We start from the raw sequence: 27769 nt of genomic DNA, 5'->3' as shown, positions 1-27769 counted from the left end.
GGTTGTAACTTGTGTCCATGATATAAGCTAGAAATATGCCAGAAATAGGCTTGGGTCACACGAGCGTACATTCTTTAATGTGAGTGAATCAGACTGATTAGGTTAATGACACTCCGATCTGAGTTTCAGCTTAGTGTGATCAGTGATCAGATTTTCTTGGAGGGGAGGATCGAGTGCAGTGAGGAGAAGATGGGAGAACATAATTTCTCCATCTTCTCCACACTGAGTCAGCACTCAGACTGCACTCGGATGTCAACCGAGGGCACTCCAATGACATCCACACATTAGACTTGAATGGGTGCATGCCATCCGATTTGCAGAGCTACTCACAGCATGCTGCAATTTTTTTCTCACACCGAATCAGTATGAGAAAAAAATGCTGATCAGCAATGCCCATAGAAAAACATTGATTCGAGTGCTATCCAATAAAATATCGGATAAAACTTATCCGATGTATAATCTGGTGTGAGAGAGCCCTTATACTCTTCTGAAAATGGTGTCATGCCAACATGAAAAACTTAAAAAGCTGTAACATTTTGCTAAATTCACACTACATTTGTACTCATGCTATTTTTTTCCTGACACTGCATAGCAAACACAGCAGTTCAAAAAAAAAAAAAAAAAAAATTAAAGGGAATCTGTCAAGTTTTTTGCCCATCAGCTGTGGCCACCGGCATTAGGGGCTTATCTACAGCATTCTGTAATGCTGTAGATAAGCCCCCGATGTTACCTGAAAGAGAAGAAAAAGGAGTTATACTTACCCAGGGGCGTTCCGGGTTCGGTTCGGGTACGGAGGGTGTCACGGTCCGGTGCTTCCCTTCTTGCAGCGATGACATCCTCTTCATTTCTGGCCGTCACGGCTCAGGCACACTGCTCTGCCCTGTTGAGGGCAGAGCAGATTACTGCAGTGCGCAAGCGCCGGAAGAGGGCCTGCGCACTGCAGGACTCTGCTCTGCCATCAACAGGGCAGAGCAATGCGCCTGCGCCACGACAGGAATGGAAGAAGAGGACGGCATCGTATGAAGATGGGAGGCACCGGACCCCAACCCCCTCCGAACGCCCCTGGGTGAGTATAATTAACTCCTTTTTCTTTTTTCAGGTAACATCGGGGGCTTATTTACAGCATTACAGAATGCTGTAGATAAGCCCCTGATGCCGGTGGCCGCAGCTGATATCAATTTTTTTGCCTGACAGATTCCCTTTAAAGCATAAGGGTATTGGCACACGATCAGTAAACTCTTCAGGTCAATGAACACATGCGGATTCACCTATGTTCAATAGCTGAACATGCGCTGCGTCCAAAGCGCTGTCAATTCCTGATCGTGTACACATACCCTTAAGAGAATCTGAAGGAATCCTTCATGAACAATTACAACGCACAACTCCATTTTTTTTTCTAACTTGGGCTTCATTCACATCAGTGTGAGAGGCACCAGACACAACCACCGAAACCAGACAGACCCATTTATAGCAAATTGAGTCTTTCAGGTGCCGTATGTGTCCGTAATAAAAAGGATCCATTTCCTATTTGAATTTATTTTTCTGGTGCTATCACACAACTTAAAAAATAAATTTACTAGCACAAATGTGAACAAATCCTCACCTACAAACACTGATATGCTGGAGTTTTACTATTACTAAACATGCTCTAAAACTGTTAAACTTTACCGTTTTAATCTTCGCTTCGCTGTTCTTTCTTCAGCCTCGATTTGGTTCGCTCTTAATTTCTTTTGAAAGTCTTCATCTAATTTTTGCTAACAAAAAAAAAAATTGGACACGGTAAAGCTGAGAAATTCTACTTGATCTGTTTTATATGAAAATCCCACATTTACTTCATGCGGTTCCTTTACAAACATCTCATAGTACAGCTTAATACTTAGTTTCCTAAAGTACTGATAGCAAAGTGTTGGTTGCCATTTAGAGCAATTACGACAACAAATCAGATCACTTCTCGATTGAAGGCCAATACAACCCACCTTCTCAGACATGGAATCCATAAAATCTTGTCTTTGATACTCTCTGCGGCGAAGGTGTCTATAAACATGAAATTCTCCGCTGCCAGCCCCGGCACTGGACCCTAAAAGATAAAGTGATTAGATTCTACTGCGTAAAGGGGAAGTGCTATAATGACAAACTTATTGACATGAACTTAATATTTATACCTCTTCAAATTTAAGGAAATCTAACAAAATTTAATTCTGCAATTCATCCTAATTGGGGTGTGTAAGTATATTAAAATACTTAGCCGCTTTCCACAGGTATCAGCATCGCTCCAGTCCTTTTCTGGCTCCTGTGACCTGAAATCAGACTGTTTGACACTGGATTTTATTCACCGGATGGTTGTGCCGAATATTTCCATTTTCACTCAATGTAAGTTTATGGAATCTTGCTCCGAGTCTCACATGCTTACATTGGGAAAGCAAATGCCACTTCACATAGTAGATGCTGTAGGAGCCCGGCAAAGCTGCAGAGCGATTACATGGCACTGGAGCAGCGATGGAAAACGGAGTAAACCTCAATCGGTAAGGATTGTAACGCACTTACATACCATTTTATACCTAATTAGGGCAGATTACGGAGTAACAATTTTTAAGAGATGTCTTTAAAATGAAGCAAACATAGTGACTCATAATATACTTACTACCCCATTCTGTCCAGAACACATGATCAATTACACTAATACAGACACAAGGGCTTCTAAATATACAATAGTATAGAATGAATATGAACAACACCGAAGATTTCGGACTATTCCCACGAGTGACACTATCAGCTGATCTGTGCTTTGGTGTTGCCCGCTTGACTTACTCTTCATAATGTATTTTTGTCACATTACACCATGTCACATCTGTCTGCCATAGGGCAAGAGCCAATGTTGCTGTGGTGCAATGAGACACTATAAAACTTTACTATAATGTCACATTAAATAAGTGGAATGAACCCAGCAAAACAAAAAGAACGTCCCTTTATTACAGCAGCTGCAAAACATTAGGCAAAGTCCAACTTTGTGGATAGGAAAACAGTAGCAGTTGCCGATCTATCAGGATTCGCTTTCGCGCTCATTGTCATCTGAAACTAAACAGAAATGAACAAAAACAGAACTATTCACCCATAACGTCTCTTACAAACTCCGGGGCAGATCTTGGTGTCCATTCTTTTGGTTTTTCAGGTATTGGAACGGCCTTATCCTGTAATAAACAAAATTTATTGTAAGAAGTCTGATCAAAAAGATAAGACATTTCTCAATAGGTTTACCAGCACGGTGGCTCAGTGGTTAGCGCTGCAGCCTTGCAGCGCTGGGGTCCTGGGTTCGAATCCCACCAAGGACAACATCTGCAAGGAGTTTGTATGTTCTCCCCGTGTTTGCGTGGGTTTCCTCCGGGCACTCCGGTTTCCTCCCACACTCCAAAGACATACTGATAGGGAATTTAGATTGTGAGCCCCATCGGGGACAGTGATGAAATGTGTGCAAACTGTAAAGCGCTGCGGAATATGTTAGCGCTATATAAAAATAAAGATTATTATTATTATTATTATTATTAAGTATTGTCACTGTTACCTCGCTGCTGCTTGGGTCCACAATGCACCAGTTTATAATTCCTACCATGACTTATGTAAGCCGACCAGACAATCACAGGCTGCACGAATATAACAGGATTTTGGTTGCTTACTGTAAAATCTGTTTCTCAGAGTCTTCATTGGGGGACACAGGAACTGTGGGTGTATGCTGCTGTCATTAGGAGGTTGACACTATGCCATGAAAAAAATGTTGCCTCCGCAATTTACAACCCTCCGACCAGCTGTAGGACAATCAGTTAGTGAAAAAGCAGGAGGAGATATCATGTAAGTCATATATTCATTACAAGTAACAAAATCATGGGAGGGCGCTGTGTCCCCCAATGAAGACTCTGAGAAACAGATTTTACGGTAAGCGACCAAAATCCTGTTTTCTCTTTCGTCTCATTGGGGGACACAGGAACCGTGGGACGTCCAAAAGCAGTCCTTGGGGTGAGAAGACAGAAACTTCCTTCAGGTCAAAGAAGTCCCCACTGCCGCCTGCAAGATTCTTCTGCCTGTGCTTCAGCGGACGCCAGCCTAGGTATGGACCATATAGAACCTTGAAAAGGTATGCATGGATGACCATGTGGCTGCCTTGCACAACTGTATGGCTAATGCTCTATTGTGTACCGCCCAGGAGGCGCCCACCCACAAGGTTGAATGGGCCTTGACCCCAGCTGGGGACACCCTGTCCTTCAACCGGTAGGCTTCCAGAATTGCCATTCTGATCCAGCGGGCAATTGTTGCCTTAGAGGCCAGCAGGCCTCTTCTCACCCCATTGGGGATAACAAAGAGCAAGTCTGCCTTCCTGAAGGGAGCGGTCCTGGCCAGATAGACACTTATCGCCCTAACCAGGTCTAGCTTATTCAAAGAACGCTCCAGAGGATGGGTTGGAGCGGGGCAAAAAGACAGAAGGATTATATCCTCGTTCAGGTGGAAGGCAGATACCACCTTGGAAAGAAAGTTAGGGGGAGGCCGCAAAACAACCTTGTCCTGGTGCATACTTAAGAATGGAGGGCGACAGGACAATGCCGCCGATTCTGAAACCCGCCTAATAGAGGTGATGGCTACGAGAAATACCACCTTCCAGGACAACAAAGCCATGGGAGCTTCCTTGAGGAGTTCAAAGGGTGAATCTGTCAGGGCTTCCAAGACCAAGTTAAGATCCCATAGAGCCACTGGGGATCTGTAAGGAGGGGCTGCATGTTCCACCCCTTGCAGAAAGGTCTTATCCTGTAAGCGGGAGGCCAAATTTCTTTGAACAAGAATAGAGAGAGTAGATACCTGGCCTTTCCAAGAACTTAGGGCCAGACCGGCATCTAACCCTGCCTGTAGAAAAGCTAGGACAGATGGTAGGGAACAGGGCATAGGTGTGATGTGACTAGACTCACACCAGACAAAATAGGCCTTCCAGGCTCGATAATGGACCCTGGAAGAGGATGGCTTCCTAGCCTAGATCATTGTATTAATGACTCGGTCCAAAAATCCTGCTGCTCTCAGTATTGTGGTTTCAACGGCCAAATTGAGCAACCGAGAATTCGGGTGGTAAAACAGCCCCTGAGCCAGGAGATCTGGTCTGTCGGGGAGTCTCCAGGGGTTGCCTGCGAGAAGATTTATAATTTCTGGAACCAGGCTCTCCTGGGCCAGTACGGGGCGATCAATATGACCGGCACCCCTTCCGCCCTTGATCTTCTTTAGAAGTCTGGGCAGGAGAGGAAGGGGAGGGAACAGGTAAGGGAGTCTGAACTGTGTCCAGGGAATGACCAGCGCGTCGTCCCCTATTGCTATAGGATCGCGGAATCTCGAGACAAATTGTTGGACCCTTCTGTTCTGTCGCGACGCCAGAAGGTCCACGTTTGGAGTCCCCCATAGCCGGCATATCTGACGTAACACGTCCTGATGCAAGGACCATTCTCCTACCGCGAGCCCCTCCCGTTTGAGGAAGTCGGCGGCCGTGTTGTCTGTGCCGGGAATGTAAACTGCCGAAATTGTCAGAATTGCGGTTTCCGCCCAGTTGAAGATTCTGGATACCTCGGCCAGTGCCCAGGGACTCCTGGTTCCCCCTTGGTGATTGATGTGCGGTGGCATTGTCCGTTTGAATCCGGACTGGCTGGTTGTTGAGGTATCTTTCCCAATGAGGAGTGCTAGAAAGACCGCCTTCAGTTCTAGAATGTTGATTGATAGTGAGGATTCTCGCCTTGACCATCGTCCCTGGACAATCAGGTGACGGAATACCGCACCCCAGCACAGGAGACTGGTATCTGTAGTTGCCAACTGCCAGTGGACAGGGGAAAAAGGCAGTCCCAGATGAACGAGGGGGGAGGTCAGCCACCACTTGAGGGACTCCCTGGTCTGAATGGAAGGGAGGAAGGGGCAATCCAGTGAAGAGATTTACCTGTCCCACTGAAGGAGGATGCTCCTCTGCAGTATCCTGGAACGGAACAGGGCAAAGGGTATTGCCTCTGAGGCTGGCACCTTCCTCCCCAGGACTCTCATGGCAGCGCAAAAGGATAGAAGTCGGAATTTTAACAGAGAGCGAATTCCTTGCTGGAGGGTTATCCACTTTCTTCCTGGGAGAAAGACCCTCGAGCGGCGGGTGTCGACTATCATCCCTAAGAATTCTAGGCGTTGTGTTGGCGTTAGGTGAGATTTCTCCCTGTTTACGATCCAACCAAACTGGGACAGCATGTTTAAAACCACCGCTAGGTTTTCCTGGGCCTGAGCGAAGGAGGGCGCTTTGATAAGAATATCGTCGAGATATGGTACTAATATTATGCCTCTGACCCTTAATATAGCTACCATTGCTGCCATAATCTTTGTAAAAATTCTGGGGGTTGTTGCCAGCCCAAATGGCAGGGCCACAAACTGAAAATGCTGCTCTTGGACAGCAAAACGCAGAAACCTTTGATGTCCCTGAAAATGGGGACGTGCAGGTAGGCGTCCCGAATATCTATGGAACATAGGAATTCCTGATCCTCCATAAATGTAATTACCGACCGAATCGACTCCATCCTGAAATGGCGTAAGTGGACCCATCCGTTTAGCCTTTTGAGGTCTAGTACGGGACGAACTGAGCCATCCTTTTTTGGTATCACAAACAGGTTTGAGTAAAAGCCGGTAAAATGTTCCTGCTCGAGAACGGGGACAATTACTCCTGCGTTGAGGAGAAAGTCGATTGCCGCAAAAAAACCTAGAGCCACAGCAGCGTCTTTTGGAGGTTGCGATAGAAACGGTCTCGCGGAAGCGCGTTGAAGTCTATCTTGCATCTTGTGGGTACCACCTCCTTTACCTAGATATTCTCTACTGAACTCTGCCAGACATCTCTGAAGAGGAGAAAGCGGCCTCCTAATCTGGGAGAGGTACTGGGAAGGGAGTTGGATTCCCTGCCGGGGTCAGGCTAAAGTGGCTCTGCTCGGCCCTGACCTGGTAGCTCTGCGGGAATGCCATGAAAGGGTGGCCTGAAAGGATACCCTCCTCCTATCTCTAGGCGTTTGCGACCTCTGTGGGCCCTGAGTATAAGCGCCTGTCGCTGGGGTACGGCGAAAGGGCTGAGCCCTACGTTTGAAAACATATCGAAGAGGCTTGGCCTGAGGGAGAAGGAAGCTTGCACCACCCGTTGCATCCTTAAATGATTTGATCTAACATTGACCCAAAGAGACGGGCACCCTGAAACAGCAGATTGGTCAGTGATTTCTTTGAGGACAAATCAGCCTGCCAAGCCTTTAGCCAGACCGTCCGCTGGACGGCTACCACGTTACTGGATGCTTGAGCTGGGCAAGACGCGGCATCCAAGGCTGCTGATACTATATAACTCCCGGCATGAGAGATTTGATCTGCAAACTCTGCCAGTTCCGCTGGTGGTGCCACGGCCAATATGCCCTGTCTAAGCTGTTTGGCCCATTCTGTAACGGACTTAGCTACCCAGGCTGAGGCGAAGGCTGGACACAATGTAGCGGCTGCTGCCTCAAAAGGCGGATTTTTCCAGGGATTCTATCCTCCTATCATTGGGATCCTTTAGGGCTGCCCCACTGGCGAGAGGGAGGACTGTATTGGTAGAGAGTCTGGACACTGGTGGATCCACCGAAGGGGAGGCGGTCCAGTTGGCAGTGAGATCTGGAGGGAAAGGATATAGAATTCCAAGACAACTTCCGCTCTGAAACCGCCTGGTTGGTTTTTCCCTTTCCCTGGCCAACACTTCCTCAAAATCCTTGTGGGAGGCGAAGACCCTAGAGGGGGACTTATGATGCTTGAATGAAAAAGCTGATCTTTAGGTTTTGATGTGGTGTCCCCAATGTTAAAGGGTCTCATTGACTGCGGCAATGAGGACCTGAACCATATCCTTGACGCCCTGGGACTATTCTGGCCCGTACTCAGAACCCTCTTCTGAGTGTGTCTCTGATAATGCCTCGCCTGATTCCGAGGATGAGGACCGGGAGGAGGCAGACGGCCAGAGGAATTCTGGCGGTGAGATGGAGATGGGGACCTGGCTTGGTGGTCCTGTCTAAACCTTTTACGGCCTCTAGAAGACCCAAAAAGAGGCTCCTTTGATGCTCCTGTGTCCACTGGAGTCTGAAGTGGCAATCTGTCAAGCACCGTTACCAAGGTCTGTGATACCTTGGTAAGGTCAGCCACGGACTTGGATAAGGAAGAGGCCCATCCTGGACACTCACTGTCTCCCGTGGCGATGGATGGCCCCTGGGCGGCAGGCAGTGTGGCTTCCTCCTGCTCCAGGGATAATGCAGGAGCTCTGACAGGTAAGGCGGGGGGGCTGCACCTGCTCTCTAGTGTACAATTGTGGCCAAAAGTATTGACACCCCTGCAATTCTGTCAGATAATACTCAGTTTCTTCCTGAAAATGATTGCAAACACAAATTCTTTGGTATTATCTTCATTTAATTTGTCTTAAATGAAAAAACACAAAAAGAATTGTCCTAAAGCCAAATTGGATATAATTCCACACCAAACATAAAAAAGAGGGTGGACAAAAGTATTGGCACTGTTCGAAAAATCATGTGATGCTTCTCTAATTTGTGTAATTAACAGCACCTGTAACTTACCTGTGGCACCTAACAGGTGTTGGCAATAACAATCACACTTGCAGCCAGTTGACATGGATTAAAGTTGACTCAACCTCTGTCCTGTGTCCTTGTGTGTACTACATTGAGCATGGAGAAAAGAAAGAAGACCAAAGAACTGTCTGAGGACTTGAGAAACCAAATTGTGAGGAAGCATGAGCAATCTCAAGGCTACAAGTCCATCTCCAAAGACCAGAATGTTCCTATGTCTACCGTGCGCAGTGTCATCAAGAAGTTTAAAGCCCATGGCACTGTAACTAACCTCCCTAGATGTGGACGGAAAAGAAAAATTGACAAGAGATTTCAACGCAAGATTGTGCGGATGTTGGATAAAGAACCTCGACTAACATCCAAACAAGTTCAAGCTGCCCTGCAGTCCTAAGGTACAACAGTGTCAACCCGTACTATCCATCGGCGTCTGAATGAAAACGGACTGTATGGTAGGAGACCCAGGAAGACCCCACTTCTTACCCCGAGACATAAAAAAGGCAGGCTGGAGTTTGCCAAAACTTACCTGAAAAAGCCTTAAATGTTTTGGAAGAATGTTCTCTGGTCAGATGAGACAAAAGTAGAGCTTTTTGGGCAAAGGCATCAACATAGTGTTTACAGGAGAAAAAAAGAGGCATTCAAAGAAAAGAACACGGTCCCTACAGTCAAACATGGTGGAGGTTCCCTGATGTTTTGGGGTTGCTTTGCTGCCTCTGGCACTGGACTGCTTGACCGTGTGCATGGCATTATGAAGTCTGAAGACTACCAACAAATTTTGCAGCATAATGTAGGGCCCAGAGTGAGAAAGCTGGGTCTCCCTCAGAGGTCATGGGTCTTCCAGCAGAACAATGACCCAAAACACACTTCAAAAAGCACTAGCAAATGGTTTGAGAGAAAGCACTGGAGACTTCTAAGGTGGCCAGCAATGAGTCCAGACCTGAATCCCATAGAACACCTGTGGAGAGATCTAAAAATGGCAGCTTGGAGAAGGCACCCTTCAAATATCAGGGACCTGGAGCAGTTTGCCAAAGAAGAATGGTCTAAAATTCCAGCAGAGCATTGTAAGAAACTCATTGATGGTTACCGGAAGAGGTTGGTCGCAGTTATTTTGCCTAAAGGTTGTGCAACCAAGTATTAGGCTGAGGGTGCCAATACTTTTGTCTGGCCCATTTTTGGAGTTTTGTGTGAAATGATCAATGTTTTGCTTTTTGCTTCATTCTCTTTTGTGTTTTTTCATTTAAGACAATTTAAATGAAGATAATACCAAAGAATTTGTGATTGAAATCATTTTCAGGAAGAAGCTGAGTATTATCTGACAGAGTTGCAGGGGTGTCAATACTTTTGGCCACAACTGTAGGTGACACCGTGGGTCTGCTGAAAACTGAGCAGAGTGGTGAGGACTGACCTGAAGGAAGCCTGACATTGCATTTGGTACATAAAAAATATTTGACCAAGGTCGCTGAAGTGGATGAGGAGGAGCGGGACTGCTCTCCCTTGGGTATACTAGCAGGCTTTACCTGGTGCAGACCGTCGGGGGGTAGAAAGCGGAGTAAGGGAGCAACCTGTAGTTTAGTACACACATACCCACGACCTGTGTCCCCGCCGCAGCTGCCGCCCGAAGGCTGATGAGGGAGACGGAGAGAGAGAGAGAGGTGAACAGCCCCCGCTGCCTAGAAGCTTTATGAAATCCCCGCCCGGAAGCGGTGGGCGGGGCGCTGCTCCGGCCTCCTGGAGCACCAAGATGGCGCTGGTACAGGAAGAGGAAGCCGAGGGGCGGAGCCTGCCGGAAGCCGGAATCTGGCGTCGGCCGTGCTGGGCTCCTGCTGGAGCCCAGGGTCATAACGCTGCCACGGGAGGAGGCTGGAACCGTGCTGCACTGCGTGCTTGAAAGCAAGTGTTGGCTCTTAAACTAAGTATAGAGCCATGGACTGCAAGCCCGAGCGCTGATTAGAGTGGTCACATTCAGCCTAGGGCGGCTGGTGAGCAGAATATAAAACGCTGCAGCCTCTTACCTCCAGTTCACCCCATAACAGGGGTCGATTATCTGCATGAAAAGATTGCTGTCCCAAACCTTTTCTGCAGGGCGTCTCTCTCGATCATCAGGCTCTGGTGGGCGAGTGATGGGAGACGAAGATCAGGACCAGGAGCGGCCACCTGAACACGAGTCCTGTGTTAGGGTCCTGCCAGTGGGATTCATGAGGATACGGGGTGGCAGTACACGCCGTACTCATAATCCCAGTATGGGAATACAGATGTAGCAGATCTACTCTGTATCCCTCCATACCTGAAAAGCAACGACGCACATTGAGGTAGGCATAGGTCTGTGAGAGACCCCTGTCCACCTCTTGCTGACACTAAGCAAACTGATTGTCATACAGCCGGTCGAAGGGGTGTATACTGCGGAGGCGGAGTTAACATTTTTTTCTTAGCAGCACACACCGACGGTTCGTGTGTCCCCCAATGAGACGAAAGAGAAAACAGCACTACGCAATCATTGCCTTCAGAAGCTATGTGCCCTACATAAAAAAAAAATCACCACTGAGTCAAAGAGATTGACTGCAGCGGTCACTGATGAATGGGATGACCTCTTTTCAGGGCTGGTGGTGAACAACAGAGGGGTAATATTGAGACTACTATATTGTATCATAAGCTTTGAAATCCTCTTTTACCCTCATTGGTGATATCTGCCATGCATGGACTTGTATGGAGTGGGCTCAGGAACTGAGCGGGTGTCGACTGTTATACAACTTACACCTGAGACTAATTGATACTATTGGAGTTAGCTCTCATTTCAAAAGTTTACATGCTGCTTTCAACCGTGACAGAGACAATTAAAAGGCTTCAACATGGCAGCCATCAGTCCACACAAGACACGATCAGATGGTACTATGGAAGCCCCCCCGTGTCTGCTGAGCTTGATAGATCATCAATTTCACAAGACAGTGCAATACTACAGTATTGCATAGTTGATCACAGGTTCAAACCCTGCTATCTATTATACAATACACTGCAAGACTCACTAACATTAAAATAAATACCGTAGTAATTACTAAAAAAAATATATACAAACACATTTTGTGGGGTGGAGGGGTTGATTTTTTTTTTACATCAGCATGCAGGTCATTATAATAACGTCGATGGATTTACATTTCATCTTCTGTTGCTACATTCCCGAGTAATTAGCAGTTTTATAACGAGTAATTAGCAGTTTTATACATATGCAAATTAGACATTAAGTGGTCTGGATGTAACAAAACACTTCCCAAGCCTCTGCCTCCAGAACTTGTTTCCTCACCCAGTACCAGCTTCTTTAACTTGATTGATGGCTCACTGTCTGCTTTCATTGCCTAATGTTACCCGAGCTGGCCAGGGAAACAAGCTCTGGAGGCAGAGGCTCAGAACGTGCTCTGTTAGGCCTCATTCAGACATCCATTTTTTCATGGCTACAGCATGTACCCATTAGAATTTATGGTGCTATTCATATATCCAGGCTTTTACACAAACCGTGTGTCCGTGCAAAACACAGAGACATGACCATTTTATTCCAGTATCACTAATGACAAGGGCCAAAAGAACGCCTTTAACCTGCAGATTAACAGCGTTATTTTACATGACAGACGCTCTTTAAACACGGACATCTGAATGAGGCTTTATGCTCAGAGCACTTAATGCGACATTTGCATATAAAAGAAAATAATTACTCAGAAATGCAGCAACAGATGGAAGCTAGAAAAGCGTCAATGGATACAAACGGCATTTGGGGGGGTTTGATCTTAACCCAAGAGAACATTTCTTTTTTTTGAACGGCTATTATCCAATTTTCAAGAACAATGAAAATATTAACAACTAAAATCATATACATACAATTAGTACATACAACCTCAAACACAATACACAATCATACCGGTCACATGCCCATGTCCCAAGTTGTAATTTATGAACACCTTTTGCAGCCATATGATAGAAGTAAATATACAGAAGGCTCTGCTGGGAACGCTATTGGGCAGTGTCTGCTATACCTACTGTCCCCAAACTTTTACACATCTCATACCCTACAGAGGCCTATATACAACATGGGAATAGATGTGACTAATTGCAGTCAGTGCAGCATATTATACAAGGGGCTTCCGTGGATCTCCATTCCATTATAATTATTTTCCAAGAGAACACTTCAAAACGAAAGATTAATAATAGATTCATGCAAGATTTATGGGGAAATATTAGTATTTAACCCCTAGAAAACCTGAGTAAATAGAGAATTCTAATGATTTTACGCTAATCTTCGATACTTCCATGATGCAATCCTTCAGATGTGTGTGTCTGTCCATACACGTCACCTCAGTACTGTCTGCGTGGTGCACGGAGCGGGACCTGCCGGCTGCGCACCGGGACAGACCAGTGGGCTGCGTACGAGACCGGCCCTGCGGGACAGAACCTGCTGCTGCGCCCTACAGACAAATACTCCCTGGTAACTGATGTGGGAGGGGAGCCCTGCTCTGCAGAATGTCAGCAGCTCACCGGATTCCTCAGCAGCCTCTCCAGCTTCAGCCTCTGCTCGTCGGTGGCATTTTTCGGGATAATCAGCGGCTGCGGCTCCTTTTTTGGTCGCGCCGGCTTTGTCGCCCCTGTCTCTGCCGCCATATTACAGATTACTTGTTGTTTACCTCGACCCGAGCTAATGACGTCATCCACGAGGCGCCGTCTCTCCCCGCGCAACTTTATTTATAAGAAACAAAGCTCGGCTGCCTCAAGTGGTCAAAAGTATAAACTACAACATGGAGCGTCTAGTGTGAGGGGCGGGCACGGAGGCCGCGCAGTGTGCAGAGCCGTCATTTTGGCGGTGCCTCCGTGCACACTGACTGGACAGACATGTTGGATAAATGTTCAGCACTCTCCAGTTGGCATATATTGGGGAAATTAGAGGGGTTGTCCACCTCCTAGGACGATTTATTGTTACCTTAACGTCTATTTGGGGTAAAAGATTAATTATGCAATGCAGGGTCATAACAATTCTTCAGCATTTTGTTTTTACAGTCTCTGTTTTTCTACATATTTAATTTTTTTTAAATCAAATACTTTTTATTGCTACATATTTAACTTTAATGTGTTTTGCGGTCATAAAACAGATAAAAGTGAAATAAAAAAGCCAGACGGGCCGTGTGCACACCTCAACGTTAAACTGCTGAACCCTATGAGTTTTTCGAGCAGAAGATGCTTCAGGAAACCGGCGATTTTTATCTGAAGAGTTTCTTGTTTCATTTTTCTTTTTCAGTCATTTCTGGTTTTCCACCAGTTTTGGCTGCTGGCGTTTATTTGGGGTTTTTCCATAGTTTTTGTCACGCGCAGCCTTCCCGGGCCTCAGCGTTCCCAGTAATGCCTTGCGGCAAGGTCCTGTGATGACGTAGTCTCGCGTTTCTCTAGCGGTCTCGTGAGATCGCTATAGCAACGCGAGACCAACGTCATCACAGGTCTCGCAAGGCATTACTGGGAACGGGAGCGTCGCTGAGACTGCGCGGGACGTCGGAAGATAAATATACCCCGATTTTTTTATTTTTTTTAGCATTTTTAACATTCTATCTTTTACTATTGATGCAGCATAAGCGGCCTCAATAGTAAAAAGCTGCTCACACTTGTCAAACACTATGTTTGACGAGTGTGACCAACCTGTCAATCACTTTCCAAGAGATGCTTCAAATCGCTTGGAAAGTGCTTGAATATCGCACGTGAAAATCGCAAACATAATCGCGATAAAATCGCACGGAAAAAGCCGTGCGATTTCTGGGAAGGAGTCCGGTTTTGAGTGTCCGGATTAAAACGCAACGTGGGCACATAGCCTTAAACGTTGTTCACTTAAACATAACATTACTTAAACATTACCATTTTGTTCAGTTTTAAACAGCTACTTAAACATTTGTTTCCTAACTTTCGGAGAAGCGAATTCATCAATTACTTTGTCAAAGTTGATCTGTTGAGCTCGATCATTCTCAATTGAAAGTAAAGCTAAGCTGCTGAGTCTTTCTTGAGCCATAGTACTTCTTGAGTAGTTTTTTATGAGTTTAAACTTAGAGAAGGATCGTTCAGCCTTAGACACAGTCACAGGAACAGTTAAATACATGATGCACGCTGTGCAAACATCTGGATAGCTTGATGAAAGTGAAGAATGCTCAACTGTTAGGAAATCAGCAAATTCCTTAACACTTTTCATTTTTTCCAGTTGCTTTTGAAACAAATTTTTTACTGAACATAACTGTGAAGGAAAGGCTGGAGTTACATCATCTGCAAACTTGTTAACAAAATCAACAGCTTTTTTGTGAATATCTCTTTCACTTGCACTGGCCAAAAAATAAGGTTGTATTACTTCATAAGAGTCAGCTTTCATCCCTTCAAAGCGGCGATGAAGTTGAGTACAAAGTGTGTCTACCATTGGATAGAACTCAGTAACTCGGAAACAAGTTTTTGGGTCTGCTGATCTCTCGTTTTCACACAACTCATCAAAGTGTTTCTTCACTTTCCTTACTCTGTTCTGGTGAAATTCATTTTTATTCCCCATCGACTACACACATCTGATGCTTCAGAAACAAGTGCTTCCAACCTTTCACGCATTTCGGTTATCTTTAACAATGCATTACCCAATAACTCATATGCAGACAAGAGGTCCATGGTTTCAGATTGTAAGGATTTCGATACGAGGTTGAGAGTCTCTAAGACTTCACACTGCACAACCAAAAGTAATACAAAATCAAAACTTTCAAGTTTGTTCTTTAGCTGCTCTGCTTCATTTCTTTCCTTGCTTTTTTTGGAAGTCAAAGTTATGCGAGTAAGACTTTTCATCACGTCACAAAACCTGTGCTTCAGTGCATACACTGCATCATGTCTGCCCGACCAACGAGTTGGATTAAGAGTTTTCAGTGTTACTTTCGATTTCGAATTCAGGGAATCGGGCTGAGCTTCGATGCAGTACACTGATTTCAAATCTTGCCAGCGAACAATACTATTACCAAAAAAGCAATATACACTTTGAATTGTTTAAAAAAACTGGCTCACCACAAGGTTCTCTTCCACAGCATCCTTCAAGGCTAAATTAAGGTTATGAGAAGCACAGTGCACAAAGTATGTGTGTGGGGCTTTTTCTTTTATATACTGCTGCACTCCATTGTATACCCCACTCATGACTGCAGCACCATCATAGCCTTGTCCCGGACATTTGGTCAAATCCAAGTTTTTCTCTTTCAATGAAGTTATTATTTCTTCTGCAAGACCTTGCGCAGACTGATCTTTTATCTCTCTAAAGGATACAAAAGTTTCACATATTTTGATTTCAGTAGGTTCCCCTCTTCATCATTAACTATTTTGACATACCGGTAAACTTCACTCATCTGATCAATTTTAGCTATGTCCTGGGTGGTATCTAGGATCAATGAAAAAAACAAGGAATTTTGAAGCTCAACTACAATTTCATCTTTGATTTGTAAGGCTAATAGATTAATAAGCTCATTCTGAATTTTAGGACTGAGGTATTTCACAGTCGCTTGCGGACGCTGAAGCAATTCTTGTAGTACTGGGTCATATTTTGACAAAAGCTCAACTATCGAGAGAAAGTTTCCTTTGTTACTATATTCTGACTTTTCAATAGATCCACGAAATGCAAGATTACATGTTGCAAGTGTTAATGTCACATTCAGGATTCTTTCAAGAACTTTACGCCAAAAGCTTCTTTCACTCTCCACATTTTTGTCGAAAACGTCTTCTAAAGTACCAAGTTTCCGCCATTGCTCATAAACTACACAAGCATGTGTATGGCTTTTGGATGCTTCATGAACTGAAATACTTTCTGAAATATGCTTCCAGTCTCAAACTCCGGATGTTGAAAACAGTAATACATGATTTCTGTATTCAAGTGCTTCCGACTGTGACTGAGGGAATAGCCAACATGGCAAGCAATAAACACAATCTAATTTTGTTGAGTAACATAACCAACTTCTTTTAAGCGTCAACCCTGACTTTGTGTTGATAAAATAATATTTACAGTCATATGTAAAAGTTTGGGCACCCCTATTAATGTTAACCTTTTTTCTTTATAACAATTTTGGCTTTTGCAACAGCTATTTCAGTTTCATATATCTAATAACTGATGGACTCAGTTATATTTCTGGATTCAAATGAGGTTTATTGTACTAACAGAAAATGTTCAATCTGCATTTATACAAAATTTGACCGGTGCAAAAGTATGGGCACCCTTATCATTTTCTTGATTTGAACACTCCTAACTACTTTTTACTGACTTCCTGAAGCACTAAAATGGTTTTGTAACCTCATTGAGCTTTGAACTTCATAGCCAGGTGTATCAAATCATGAGAAAAGGTATTTAAGGTGGCCACTTGCAAGTAGTTCTCCTATTTGATTCTCCTATGAAGAGTGGCATCATGGGCTCCTCAAAACAACTCTCAAATGATCTGAAAACAAAGATTATTCAACATAGCTTTTCAGGGGAAGGATACAAAAAGTTGTCTCAGAGATTTAACCTGTCAGTTTCCACTGTGAGGAACATAGTAAGGAAATGGAAGAACACAAGTACAGTTCTTGTTAAGCCCAGAAGTGGCAGGCCAAGAAAAATATCAGAAAGGCAGAGAAGAAGAATGGTGAGAACAGTCAAGGACAATCCACAGACCACCTCCAAAGACCTGCAGCATCATCTTGCTGCAGATGGTGTCACTGTGCATCGGTCAACAATACACAAGGAGAAGCTGTATGGGAGAGTGATGTGAAAGAAGCCGTTTCTGCAAGCACGCCACAAACAGAGTCGCCTGAGGTATGCAAAAGCACATTTGGACAAGCCAGTTACATTTTGGAAGAAGGTCCTGTGGACTGATGAAACAAAGATTGAGTTGTTTGGTCATACAAAAATGCGTTCTGCATGGAGGCTAAAAAACACAGCATTCCAAGAAAAACACTTGCTACCCACAGTAAAATTTGGTGGAGGTTCCATCATGCTTTGGGGCTGTGTGGCTAATGTCGGCACCGGGAATCTTGTTAAAGTTGAGGGTCGCATGGATTCAACTCAGTATCAGCAGATTCTTGACAATGATGTGCAAGAATCAGTGACGAAGTTGAAGTTACGCAGGGGATGGATATTTCAGCAAGACAATGATCCAAAACACCGCTCCAAATCTACTCAGGCATTCATGCAGAGGAACAATTACAATGTTCTGGAATGGCCATCCCAGTCCCCAGACCTGAATATCACTGAACATCTGTGAGATGATTTGAAGCGGGCTGTCCATGCTCGGCGACCATCAAACTTAACTGAACTGGAATTGTTTTGTAAACAGGAATGGTCACAAATACCTTCATCCAGGATCCAGGAACTCATTAATAGCTACAGGAAGCGACTAGAGGCTGTTATTTTTGCAAAAGGAGGATCTACGAAATATTAATGTCACTTTTATGTTGAGGTGCCCATACTTTTGCACCGGTCAAATTTTGTTAAAATGCAGATTGCACATTTTCTGTTAGTACAATAAACCTCATTTGAATCCAGAAATATAACTGAGTCCATCAGTTATTAGATATATGAAACTGAAATAGCTGTTGCAAAAACCAAAATTGTTATAAAGAAAAAAGGTTAACATTAATAGGGGTGCCCAAACTTTTACATATGACTGTACTTGAAAAAGATCAACCTTGTTGATTCATATCCTTGGGAAATGGTCCGTCAGGGTGTATTGGACCAGACGCTATCAGCCTACGTTTCTTATCTTGATTTTCAATCACAGTAGGAAAGGCGTTGTAGTAGGCAGAATCTTCATCTTCCAAAAAATTTGGTTTATCATTGGTTGGGTCTGTTATATCTTCTTCGCCAATAAATTTTTGTTTTTTCGAGTCATTATCATTATTATGGTTGTCTTGTTCCGACGCATCGGAATTTAATTTTTGTGAGATTTCAATATCATTCCCTGTCGAGTGGTTTTCAACATCCAGCCATGCTGCTAAGTTCTTCAAACTTTTTTCAGCCTCCAAGTTTCTTCTTTTCGCAGTCTGTCTTTTTTTATTTCCACTTGGCTGGTGCTGAATTTGTTTAATAATAAACGGTTTTATTAACACACACAATCACAGTACCGTATTTTCCTTTTCCGGCAAATAAGACTACTTTTTAACCCCTGAAAATCTCAGAAGTCAGGGGTCGTCTTATACGCCAGGTGCAGGGAGCCACCTACTGGCAAAGAGACAGCACAGTGTGGCTGCCCAGGATATGTGCACTGTGTCCAGCTGCTCTCTCCAGGAGGAGAGAGACTGGAGCTGACATTTCTGCCTCCCCCAGCAGGTGCCAGACATCAAATACTACAACCCCTGACCACAGGTACAGCAGTCACTATTGCTCCCTCCCGGTTGTGAGGAGAGACTGAGTGGGGGTTGTACACAGGTCTGATTATTGAAAACAAGAGGCAGATGACTCACTGAGAACATAGATACTGCATGACCTGGGAGGAATGTGTGATTATGGAGACTTCCTCCTGACCTCCTCCCCTCCCCCTCGCAACAGCATAGACCTGAAGACTGGAGAGGGGCAGGGCTTCTCACAGTTTGTCACAGAGATATTTGTGTCTGCTGAGACTGTCTCCTCTCAATGCAGAGAGTTTGTTACAGTGTGCACTGTGCCTGCCTTGCCAATGCCAACTCTCTGTGATCTCCAGACTAACATATTGTTACAAATCTTGTGCTATGAGACTCTCCAGGCCAGTGCAGGTTTCCATTCATTGACAGCTGGCAGAGCTCCTGAAAATTATTGAATGAGAGTCTCCTGTCCTCCGGGTGACATTGTCTGACAGGAAAGTTTGCCCCCTGTACTCCCCCAACCACCCCCCATTTTGACACAGGCACAAACCCCTCTCCATGTCACCTACCCCCTCATGGTGCTGGCACATCCCAATCCCCATATTCCACCCCCCTCCACACGATGCTGGCACATCACCCATCTCCATGTTTATAGTATATGGAGGACTATGGGGGTGCAGTATACTATATGGAGCACTATGATGGTGCATTATAATGGGTGACTATGGATGGTGCACTATAATATACGGAGCCAATTATACTATGTGGAAGCCATTATAATACTGGGAGGGCTCTGTGGGGGCATGATAATACTTGAAGGACTATGAGGAAGCCTTTATACTTTATGGAGGGCGATTTAAAGGGAAACTGTCAGCAGTGTCACTTACTGGGCTGCTCAGTGTAGTTTTCATAAAATCACTGTTCAATCAGTTTGAGATTAACATTGTAGGACTAATCAAATAGTCCAGCACATTCATTTACTGCTAAATATGAAGCAGGGAAAACAGTAATTATATTAAAATTACAGCAAGCAGCTCAGTAAGTGACACATCGCTGGAATCCGGGTCTCTATCTCTACATTATGCTGCTATCAGATGGGATGGCAAAATCTTGGTGACAGTGTCCCTTTAAGGCTGTATGGGGGCCATAATACAGTGTGAAGAGATGTAGGGGTCATTATACTGTATGAAGGGCTGTGTGGGGTTCACAATGGGAATCATACCGTAGAAGAGGGGTAGTCATATACGGCGAGTATATTCCAAACTCTATATTTTAACTGGAAAAGTTGGGGGTCGTCTTATACGCCCAGTCATCTTATACGCCGGAAAATACGGTAATACTAAATACTATCTACCTACACACGCACAACAACTACTATATGCGACACAGACTGCACTGACGATCCGACACTGGCCGCTGACCGATGAGCAATGGCCAATGAGCAGTTCAGCAGTTGGGGTAAACAAGACCTCAGTGTCAGTGCACGTCGTGTCGCGGCCGCTGCCTGAACTATTGGCTGAGTCACCGCCTGGCGCGACACCACACCATCAGCTAACAGTCTACTGTCTGCCATAGAGCTCCTGTTACTAAGCGAAATAGCATTTCCCCGTTTAAAGTATAAACGAACTAAAAACATTTACACTTGCACTTTCATGGATCTTTTCGTTATTTTTATTAACTTTAAACTCGAATAATATAGGAGCTGGGTATTTTATGGGAAATTAAAGTATTAAAATACAATTTTTTACCATCAGTTTGGGGCCCCTTGGGAGGTTGGGGCCCCGGGGCAGTGCCCCGTATGCCCTGGTTGTAGTTACGGCCCTGACTAAAAAGCCTAAAGAATGGAACAGTCACTGAACCTCTGGGCGTTTTTACAAATTTGAAGTAGTTAAAAAGACATTCAAAAGCTAGAATGTACTGTATCTTTTGGACTATAATGCACTTTTTTTTCTCCAAAATTTGGGAGGAAAAATGGGGTGCGTCTTATAGTCCGAATGTATCTTACATGGGAGGCATTGGTGGTGGAGAGGGGGCCAAGGTCGCTGATTCAGGAGGTCGGCAACGACAGGACGAGTGCTGCAGGCTCCGCCCTCTCTGAAGATTTCGTCACCAGTGAGTGGAGGTCCTCTCTCCTGTACATGTCTCTGGTCTCTGCGGTGGGCTTTGGGAAAATGGTCACCGGAGGCAACGAATGCTCAGATTGAGATGTCGGGAGACGAGATCTGTGCAGCATCGCCCTACTCCCCCTGCCCCACCGACCACCTAAATCTGCGATCCTGGCTCATGTGACCCTGCTCCACCATCGTCGCTGCCCACCAAGTAAGCTACCGTTAAAACAGATAATAAGGCACACCACCATTTTATTTAAAAATGTTTTTTTCCTATTTTCCATCCCAAAATTTGGGGTGCGTCTTAAAATCTGCAAAATACTGTAAGCATAGAAAGTTGTTTTTATATAGAATTGCTTATGTTTATTCTTTTGAGCGTTTTCTGATAGGTTTTTCCAGAATTCGGAAAAAGGAACAGTGTCTACAGGTTGCAATCTCTTCCCTTGGACTGTCGAAACAAATTCACTGACGGTACTCAGCTAACTCATTCTGCACCCAGCAATAAACAGTAAAACACGGGGACTACAGAAAGCAATTGATGCACAATTTTAAAGAAACCCAATTACAAAAATGATTTTTATTCAAAAGTACATGCAATCAAGTAAGGAAAAACGTCCCCAAATGTTGACAACTCTTATTTCATGGACGAATGCCAGCAAATCTAGTGGGTTTGGTTCACAAAGAAAAAATATTTATGTTTTGTGCTAACATTACTCTCTTACATCACATTCCATTAAACGACCAGAGATGGCGCATAGAAGGGTGCGCTGTGTAACCGAGAACTAAATAGACATTATATATATATATATATATCTATCTAAATAATAGAAAAAAAAATCATATACCTGAACTTTCGCTTGGACAAGGTTCAGTCTCTGTTGGAGGCTTCTATTACCCCCTGTCATCATCTCATCCAGGAGTTTTTGCTTTTGACCTTGAGCCTCCTGGATATTGCAGCAGAGTTGGAAAGTATGGCCTAAGTGGTTATCCCACCACAAACATTTATCACTTTTCCACCAGTGATAGGCAATCAATGAGCCATTACTGGGACCCCTATAGATCACTAGAATAGGGGCTCCAAACTCTCTCTTCTGGAAGACTTTAAATAGGGCGGTGGTCACACACATATGATAACACACTACGGAAATAAACCTATGGATGGAACTGATGGAAATAGCTGAGTATAAAGCTCCATTCAATGTCCTCCAAAATGGCACACTGGGGACCCCCATTCTTATGAATGGTCACCGGTGAAGCTCCCAGATTACCACCAATACTATGAATAGATGATAAATGTTTGTTGGGGAAAACCGCATTAAGTACAATTCTGCTTTCTTACTCAATAGTATTTTAAAGGGAACCTGTCACCAGGTTTTTGCTACCTCATTTCAGATCAGCATAATGTAGAGACAGAGACCCTGATTCCAGTGATGCATCACTGCAGCAGTTGTGATACAATCAGAGTTTTTTCATGTAGCGTGAATCAGAGCTCAGAAAGCTGCCCCCACCCACACCACAGCTTGCTGTGTACATTAATATACATGATTGGAAACAAGCAGTCATAGAATCCATAGCAATCATCGTCTTTATTAAACAGATATATTAAAATAAGTTACACAGACAAACAGACACATAGGACTAAAAGATGGTAACATGATGATACCAGCATCAAAAAATGCCCAAGGTTAGGTATGTCACTGGATATAAACCATATCACCTCATAGAAAAAATGTAGCGTCCACACAAGAAAGTTCCAATTACCATATAGTAAAGGTCAGCTCAATGGCAAAAATATACAATGTATACACAATACCTTGAATATGGTGGACAATTCTCCAGGACAGTACCCGTCCACCTCGACGTGTGTTTCGGCAGCAGTACCTTCCTCAGGGGGCCCCTGTTTCTCTGTTGAGTTGACTTTTGCTTCTAGTCACTTGACCTGAGAAAGTCATGTTATCTGAAGGTACTTCAGTCTCTGTATCAAGAGTTGGGAACCCACGGCTAGCAGGCTGTAAACATAAATGTCCTTTCTCCAGCCTCCTGGGCAGATTCCAGAGGACCGCATTGCTCTGGCCGGCAGCCACATTTTTCTGTGGTGCGTGCAGTCAAGGAATATGTCCTGACGCGGGCCAGTGCCAGGACGTACTTTGTGGCCAGAGTCAACGCGCTCTGCACGGAAATCCCACCGATGAAAATAGAAGCCTCAATGTCTCCAGTGATGTATATGCTGCGGCCCCAGGGACTCCTGTGATATACTTTATATGCTCCATCCCAGCATATCCTATGTGATGCATATGCTCCAGCCCCAGCATCTCCTATGTGATGCATATACTTCAGCAACAGTGTATCCTATGCTATGTATATACTCCAGCTCCAATATCTCCTGTGTGATGCATTTGCTCCAGTCCGAGCGTCTTTTGTGTGATGTATATGCTGCAGCCCCAGCGTCTTCTGTGTGATGTAAATGCTGCAGCCCCACCATTTCCTGTGATGTATATGCTGCAGCCCCATCGTCTACTGCAGGGCTGTGGAGTCGGTAAGCCAAACCTGCGACTCCGACTCCTCAATTTCCCTTACACCGACTCCGACTCCACGACTCCGACTCCCACATATATTGCTTATATTTAAGTGAAAAATTTATTGTAGTACAATGTGAACATCAGACATTTAATCATTTCTATGATACAATAATCAAGATATTTAGATAGAACATAATATCTATTTATTGGAATACAACTTTAGAACACAAAAAACTGTAATAAATTGTAAATGTCATACACTATGTAATATCGATTACATATATCTAGTACAGACCAAAAGTTTGTACACGCCTTCTCATTCAAAGAGGTTTCTTTATTTTCAGGACTATGAAAATTGTAGATTTACTCTGAAGGCATCAAAACTATGAATTAACACATGTGGAATTATATAATTAACAAAAAAGTGTGAAACAACTGAAAATATGTCTTATATTCTAGGTTCTTCAAAGTAGCCACCTTTTGCTTTGATTACTGCTTTGCACACTCTTGGCATTCTCTTGATGAGCTTCAAGAGGTAGTCACTGGAAATGGTCTTCCAACAGTCTTGAAGGAGTTCCCAGAGATGCTTAGCACTTGTTGGCCCTTTTGCCTTTATTCTGCGGTCCAGCTCACCCCAAACCATCTCGATTTGGTTCAGGTCTGGTGACTGTGGAGGCCAGGTCATCTGGCGTAGCACCCCATCACTCTCCTTCTTGGTCAAATAGCCCTTACACAGCCTGGAGGTGTGTTTGAGGTAATTGTCCTGTTGAAAAATAAATGATCGTTCAACTAAACACAAACCGGAAGGAATAGCATGCCGCTGCAAGATGCTGTGGTAGCCATGCTGGTTCAGTATGCCTTCAATTTTGAATAAATCCCCAACAGTGTCTCCAGCAAAGCACCCCCACACCATCACACCTCCTCCTCCATGCTTCACGGTGGGAACCAGGCATGTAGAGTCCATCCGTTCACCTTTTCTGCGTTACACAAAGATAGGAGGTTGGAACCAAAGATCTCAAATTTGGACTCATCAGACCAAAGCACAGATTTCCACTGGTCTAATGTCATGTTCTTTAGCCCAAACAAGCCTCTTCTACTTGTTGCCTGTCCTTAGCAGTGGTTTCCTAGCAGCTATTTTACCATGAAGGCCTGCTGCACAGTCTCCTCTTAACAGTTGTTGTAGAGATGTGTCTGCTGCTAGAACTCTGTGTGGCATTGACCTGGTCTCTAATCTGAGCTGCTGTTAACCTGCGATTTCTGAGGCTGGTGACTCGGATGAACTTATCCTCCGCAGCAGAGGTGACTCTTGGTCTTCCTTTCCTTTGGCGGTCCTCATGTGAGCCAGTTTCTTTGTAGCGCTTGACGTTTTTTGCCACTGCACTTGGGGACACTTTCAAAGTTTTCCCAATTTTTTGGACTGACTGACCTTCATTTCTTAAAGTAATGATGGCCACTCATTTTTCTTTACTCAGCTGCTTTTTTCTTGCCATAATACAAATTCTAACAGTCTATTCAGTAGGACTAACACCTGTATCCACCAGACTTCTGCACAACACAACTGATGGTACCAACCCCATTTATAAGGCAAGAAATCCCACTTATTAAACCTGACAGGGCACACCTGTGAAGTGAAAACCATTTCCAGTGACTACCTCTTGAAGCTCATCAAGAGAATGCCAAGAGTGTGCAAAGCAGAAATCAAAGCAAAAGGTGGCTACTTTGAAGAACCTAGAAAAAAAGACATACAGTATTTTCAGTTGTTTCACACTTTTTTTGTTAATGATATAATTCCACATGTGTTAATTCATAGTTTTGATGCCTTCAGAGTGAATCATACACACACTATGACTTATCTCGGCTAAGATAAAGCTTAGATCCTCAGGCTACATTCACACTATGGGCGTAGCCAGGATCAAACCTAGGGGGGGCAGAACCTCATACTGTTCGGCAGAATTTCATACTGCACACCTCAGCTGCTGCAGAACCTCAAACTGCACACCCCTACACTTGAAAATAAAGCCTGCACCTTAAGAAGATGTGGTGATGAATGCAGTCTATTTATTCCAACTATCAATTGATGTTGATGTGTTACTGAAGACGAGCAATGCCTGTCCTGGGCGTCCTTTTGGGCAGCTATGAGGTGTACCTGACTGGTGCTAAAAAAAGGAGTGTTAGTCTGTGTGCTATCCAGCTTTCATTCTTTTTGGTACAGATATGATCTGGATAGACAGATATGGATAAATGGATATATAGTTAGAGCAGATTTCTAATCTGCTTTTGCTATTGAAAACATTAGCTATGAGCTCAAAAACCTTTCAGGTGATGCGGTTTTCTAAAAAAAGCTAAACTGCTTTTGCAACTGAAAAACGTATCCTCAAAAAACGCAGGAAAAACGCTACTGTACCCAATTTATTAAATATTTTAGGAGTCGGAGTCGGTCCATTTTATACCGACTCCAACTCCGACTCCACCAAAATGAGCTCCGACTCCACGACTCTGACTTCACAGCCCTGGTCTCCTGCGTGATGTATATGCTGCAGCCTCATCTCCTGTGTGATGTATATGCTGCAACCCCAGCGTCTCATATGTGATGTCTGTTCTAGCCCCATCATCTTCTGTGTGATGTATATGCTGCACCACTAGCATCTTCTGTGTGATGTATATGCTACGTCACCAGCGTCTCCTGTGTGATGTACAGTATATGCTGCAGCCTCAGTGTCTTCTATGTTATGTCTATGCTCCAACCACTGTGTCTCATATGTGATGTATACAGAGAAGTCTTTTTGTATCCTATGTGATGTGAACAGCAGACCTCCCACTGCTTGAGTTCTAGAAATGTTACATGAGCTGTAATGAATTTCCCACTGTGAGGAGGGATACAGTGTAATATACATCTGCTTTCAAAAATTATTGCTGCAAGTTCTTTTAAAAATTCAATGCAAAGAGTCGGATGCACTCCACACTGACACAAATTATTATTAATTATTATAGCGCCTTTTATTCCATGGCGCTTTACATGTGAAGAGGGGTATATGTGGCGCCCCTGCGGCTCAGTCGCCACAGAGGTATTGCACCTCCTCCTGAGGTGTGGTGCCCCACCATCCAGGTAAGTTGGAGGCTCCTGACCACGCTCCAACACTCGCACCCCACACAACAGAGTAGTTCAGCAAAGCCACATTGCGGCTCCCTGTTTGGAGTGTAGCAGAGCACCTTTGGTGGCTCCCTGCTTGGAACACGAAACGTGCTGGGAGGCGGGTGGAGTTGAGAATACATAACAGAGCGGGAATGTTTAGGATTACAGGTCAGTCTGGGAGAGGAAGCCACTCAGAGAGGAGTGCGGAAAGAAGATCCCTGAGAGAGGGATGGAGGAAGGAGGTGCTGCAGAAGACCTCAGTGACCTGAGTCTGCTGGCACGGGAAAGGAAAGAAGGAGAAAGACATTGAACTGAAACCTGATCTTCCATAAGAGAGAGAGATTAGTACGGAACGAAGGAGTAAAAGGGAACAGAGGACGTGGGTTAGGAGAGAACCCTGCCTAGAAGTTCTAAGCGCAAGGCCGGGGCCCGGTCCCCGTGGTTGTATGGATGCTAATGGTCTTGCAGCAGACACCGGTGGAGTAGTGGGCTGTAAATGCACTACTCCCATCTAAGACTTGGGGGCACAACAGCAACTTGGATAGTGAGCCGGGACTCAGGAGTGAGGAGTCCCCGAAGCAGGCTACAGCTGTCTGCCGTACAAGTAGAGTTCTTGGGAACATCTGTCAGGAGGAACTTCAGTGTAACTCAGTACTAGGAGATCTTCACACTTAAAGGTGCTATAAGAGGAGACGTTCAGAAAGGTATATGTTGGCGGGGCGTTGGAAGGGACCTGGAGGTTGATTGAGCCTCTGACCCGGAGGACACAGTACGGAGGCAGGCACCTGTGTGTACTACAGACTGTGAGTAAAGCTTTGGAACTACAAGCCCTGGTGTCCTCCATTGATTCTTGCCTCAACACACCCAGCACTGCTACATCTGGGTACCCACTTCCACACCGCTTGTGCCTCTCCGCTAACTCCACATCTACACTGCCCTGGGGCTATAGCTTCACCTGTGGGGAGCTTCACCATCTTGGCTGCAACACACCACCAGCCCCAGAGGATCTGCAAGCAGTCGGCTTAACATCTCACTTGCCAAACACCACAGGTGGCG

The 27769-nt window shown here is 44.6% G+C and overlaps 1 protein-coding gene across 2 annotated transcripts in view; it reads right to left on the bottom strand.

The window, feature by feature from the left end:
* PRKRIP1 (PRKR interacting protein 1) overlaps nucleotides 1-13335 on the bottom strand; it is a 35934-nt gene extending 22599 nt beyond the window's left edge. Inside the window, exons 1-4 of one of the 2 annotated variants that reach the window (XM_073565627.1) lie at nucleotides 13140-13335; nucleotides 3110-3188; nucleotides 1977-2077; nucleotides 1669-1754 (exon numbers count right to left, since the gene is read on the bottom strand). In XM_073565627.1, coding sequence (XP_073421728.1) covers nucleotides 1669-1754; nucleotides 1977-2077; nucleotides 3110-3188; nucleotides 13140-13262 — 389 coding nt within the window. In that variant the 5' untranslated portion in view covers nucleotides 13263-13335. The remainder of the gene's footprint in view (nucleotides 1-1668; nucleotides 1755-1976; nucleotides 2078-3109; nucleotides 3189-13139) is intronic. The other variant, XM_073565626.1, reaches the window with a different exon arrangement.
* Between the last annotated feature and the right edge of the window lie 14434 nt (nucleotides 13336-27769).

Source organism: Dendrobates tinctorius, unplaced genomic scaffold (genome assembly GCF_039654945.1).
Source record: "Dendrobates tinctorius isolate UK_male_01 unplaced genomic scaffold, ASM3965494v1 ptg000016l, whole genome shotgun sequence".
Taxonomy (NCBI): Eukaryota; Metazoa; Chordata; class Amphibia; order Anura; family Dendrobatidae; genus Dendrobates; species Dendrobates tinctorius.
Note: the sequence above shows the minus strand (reverse complement) of the source record. Positions and strands in the feature narration are given on the sequence as shown.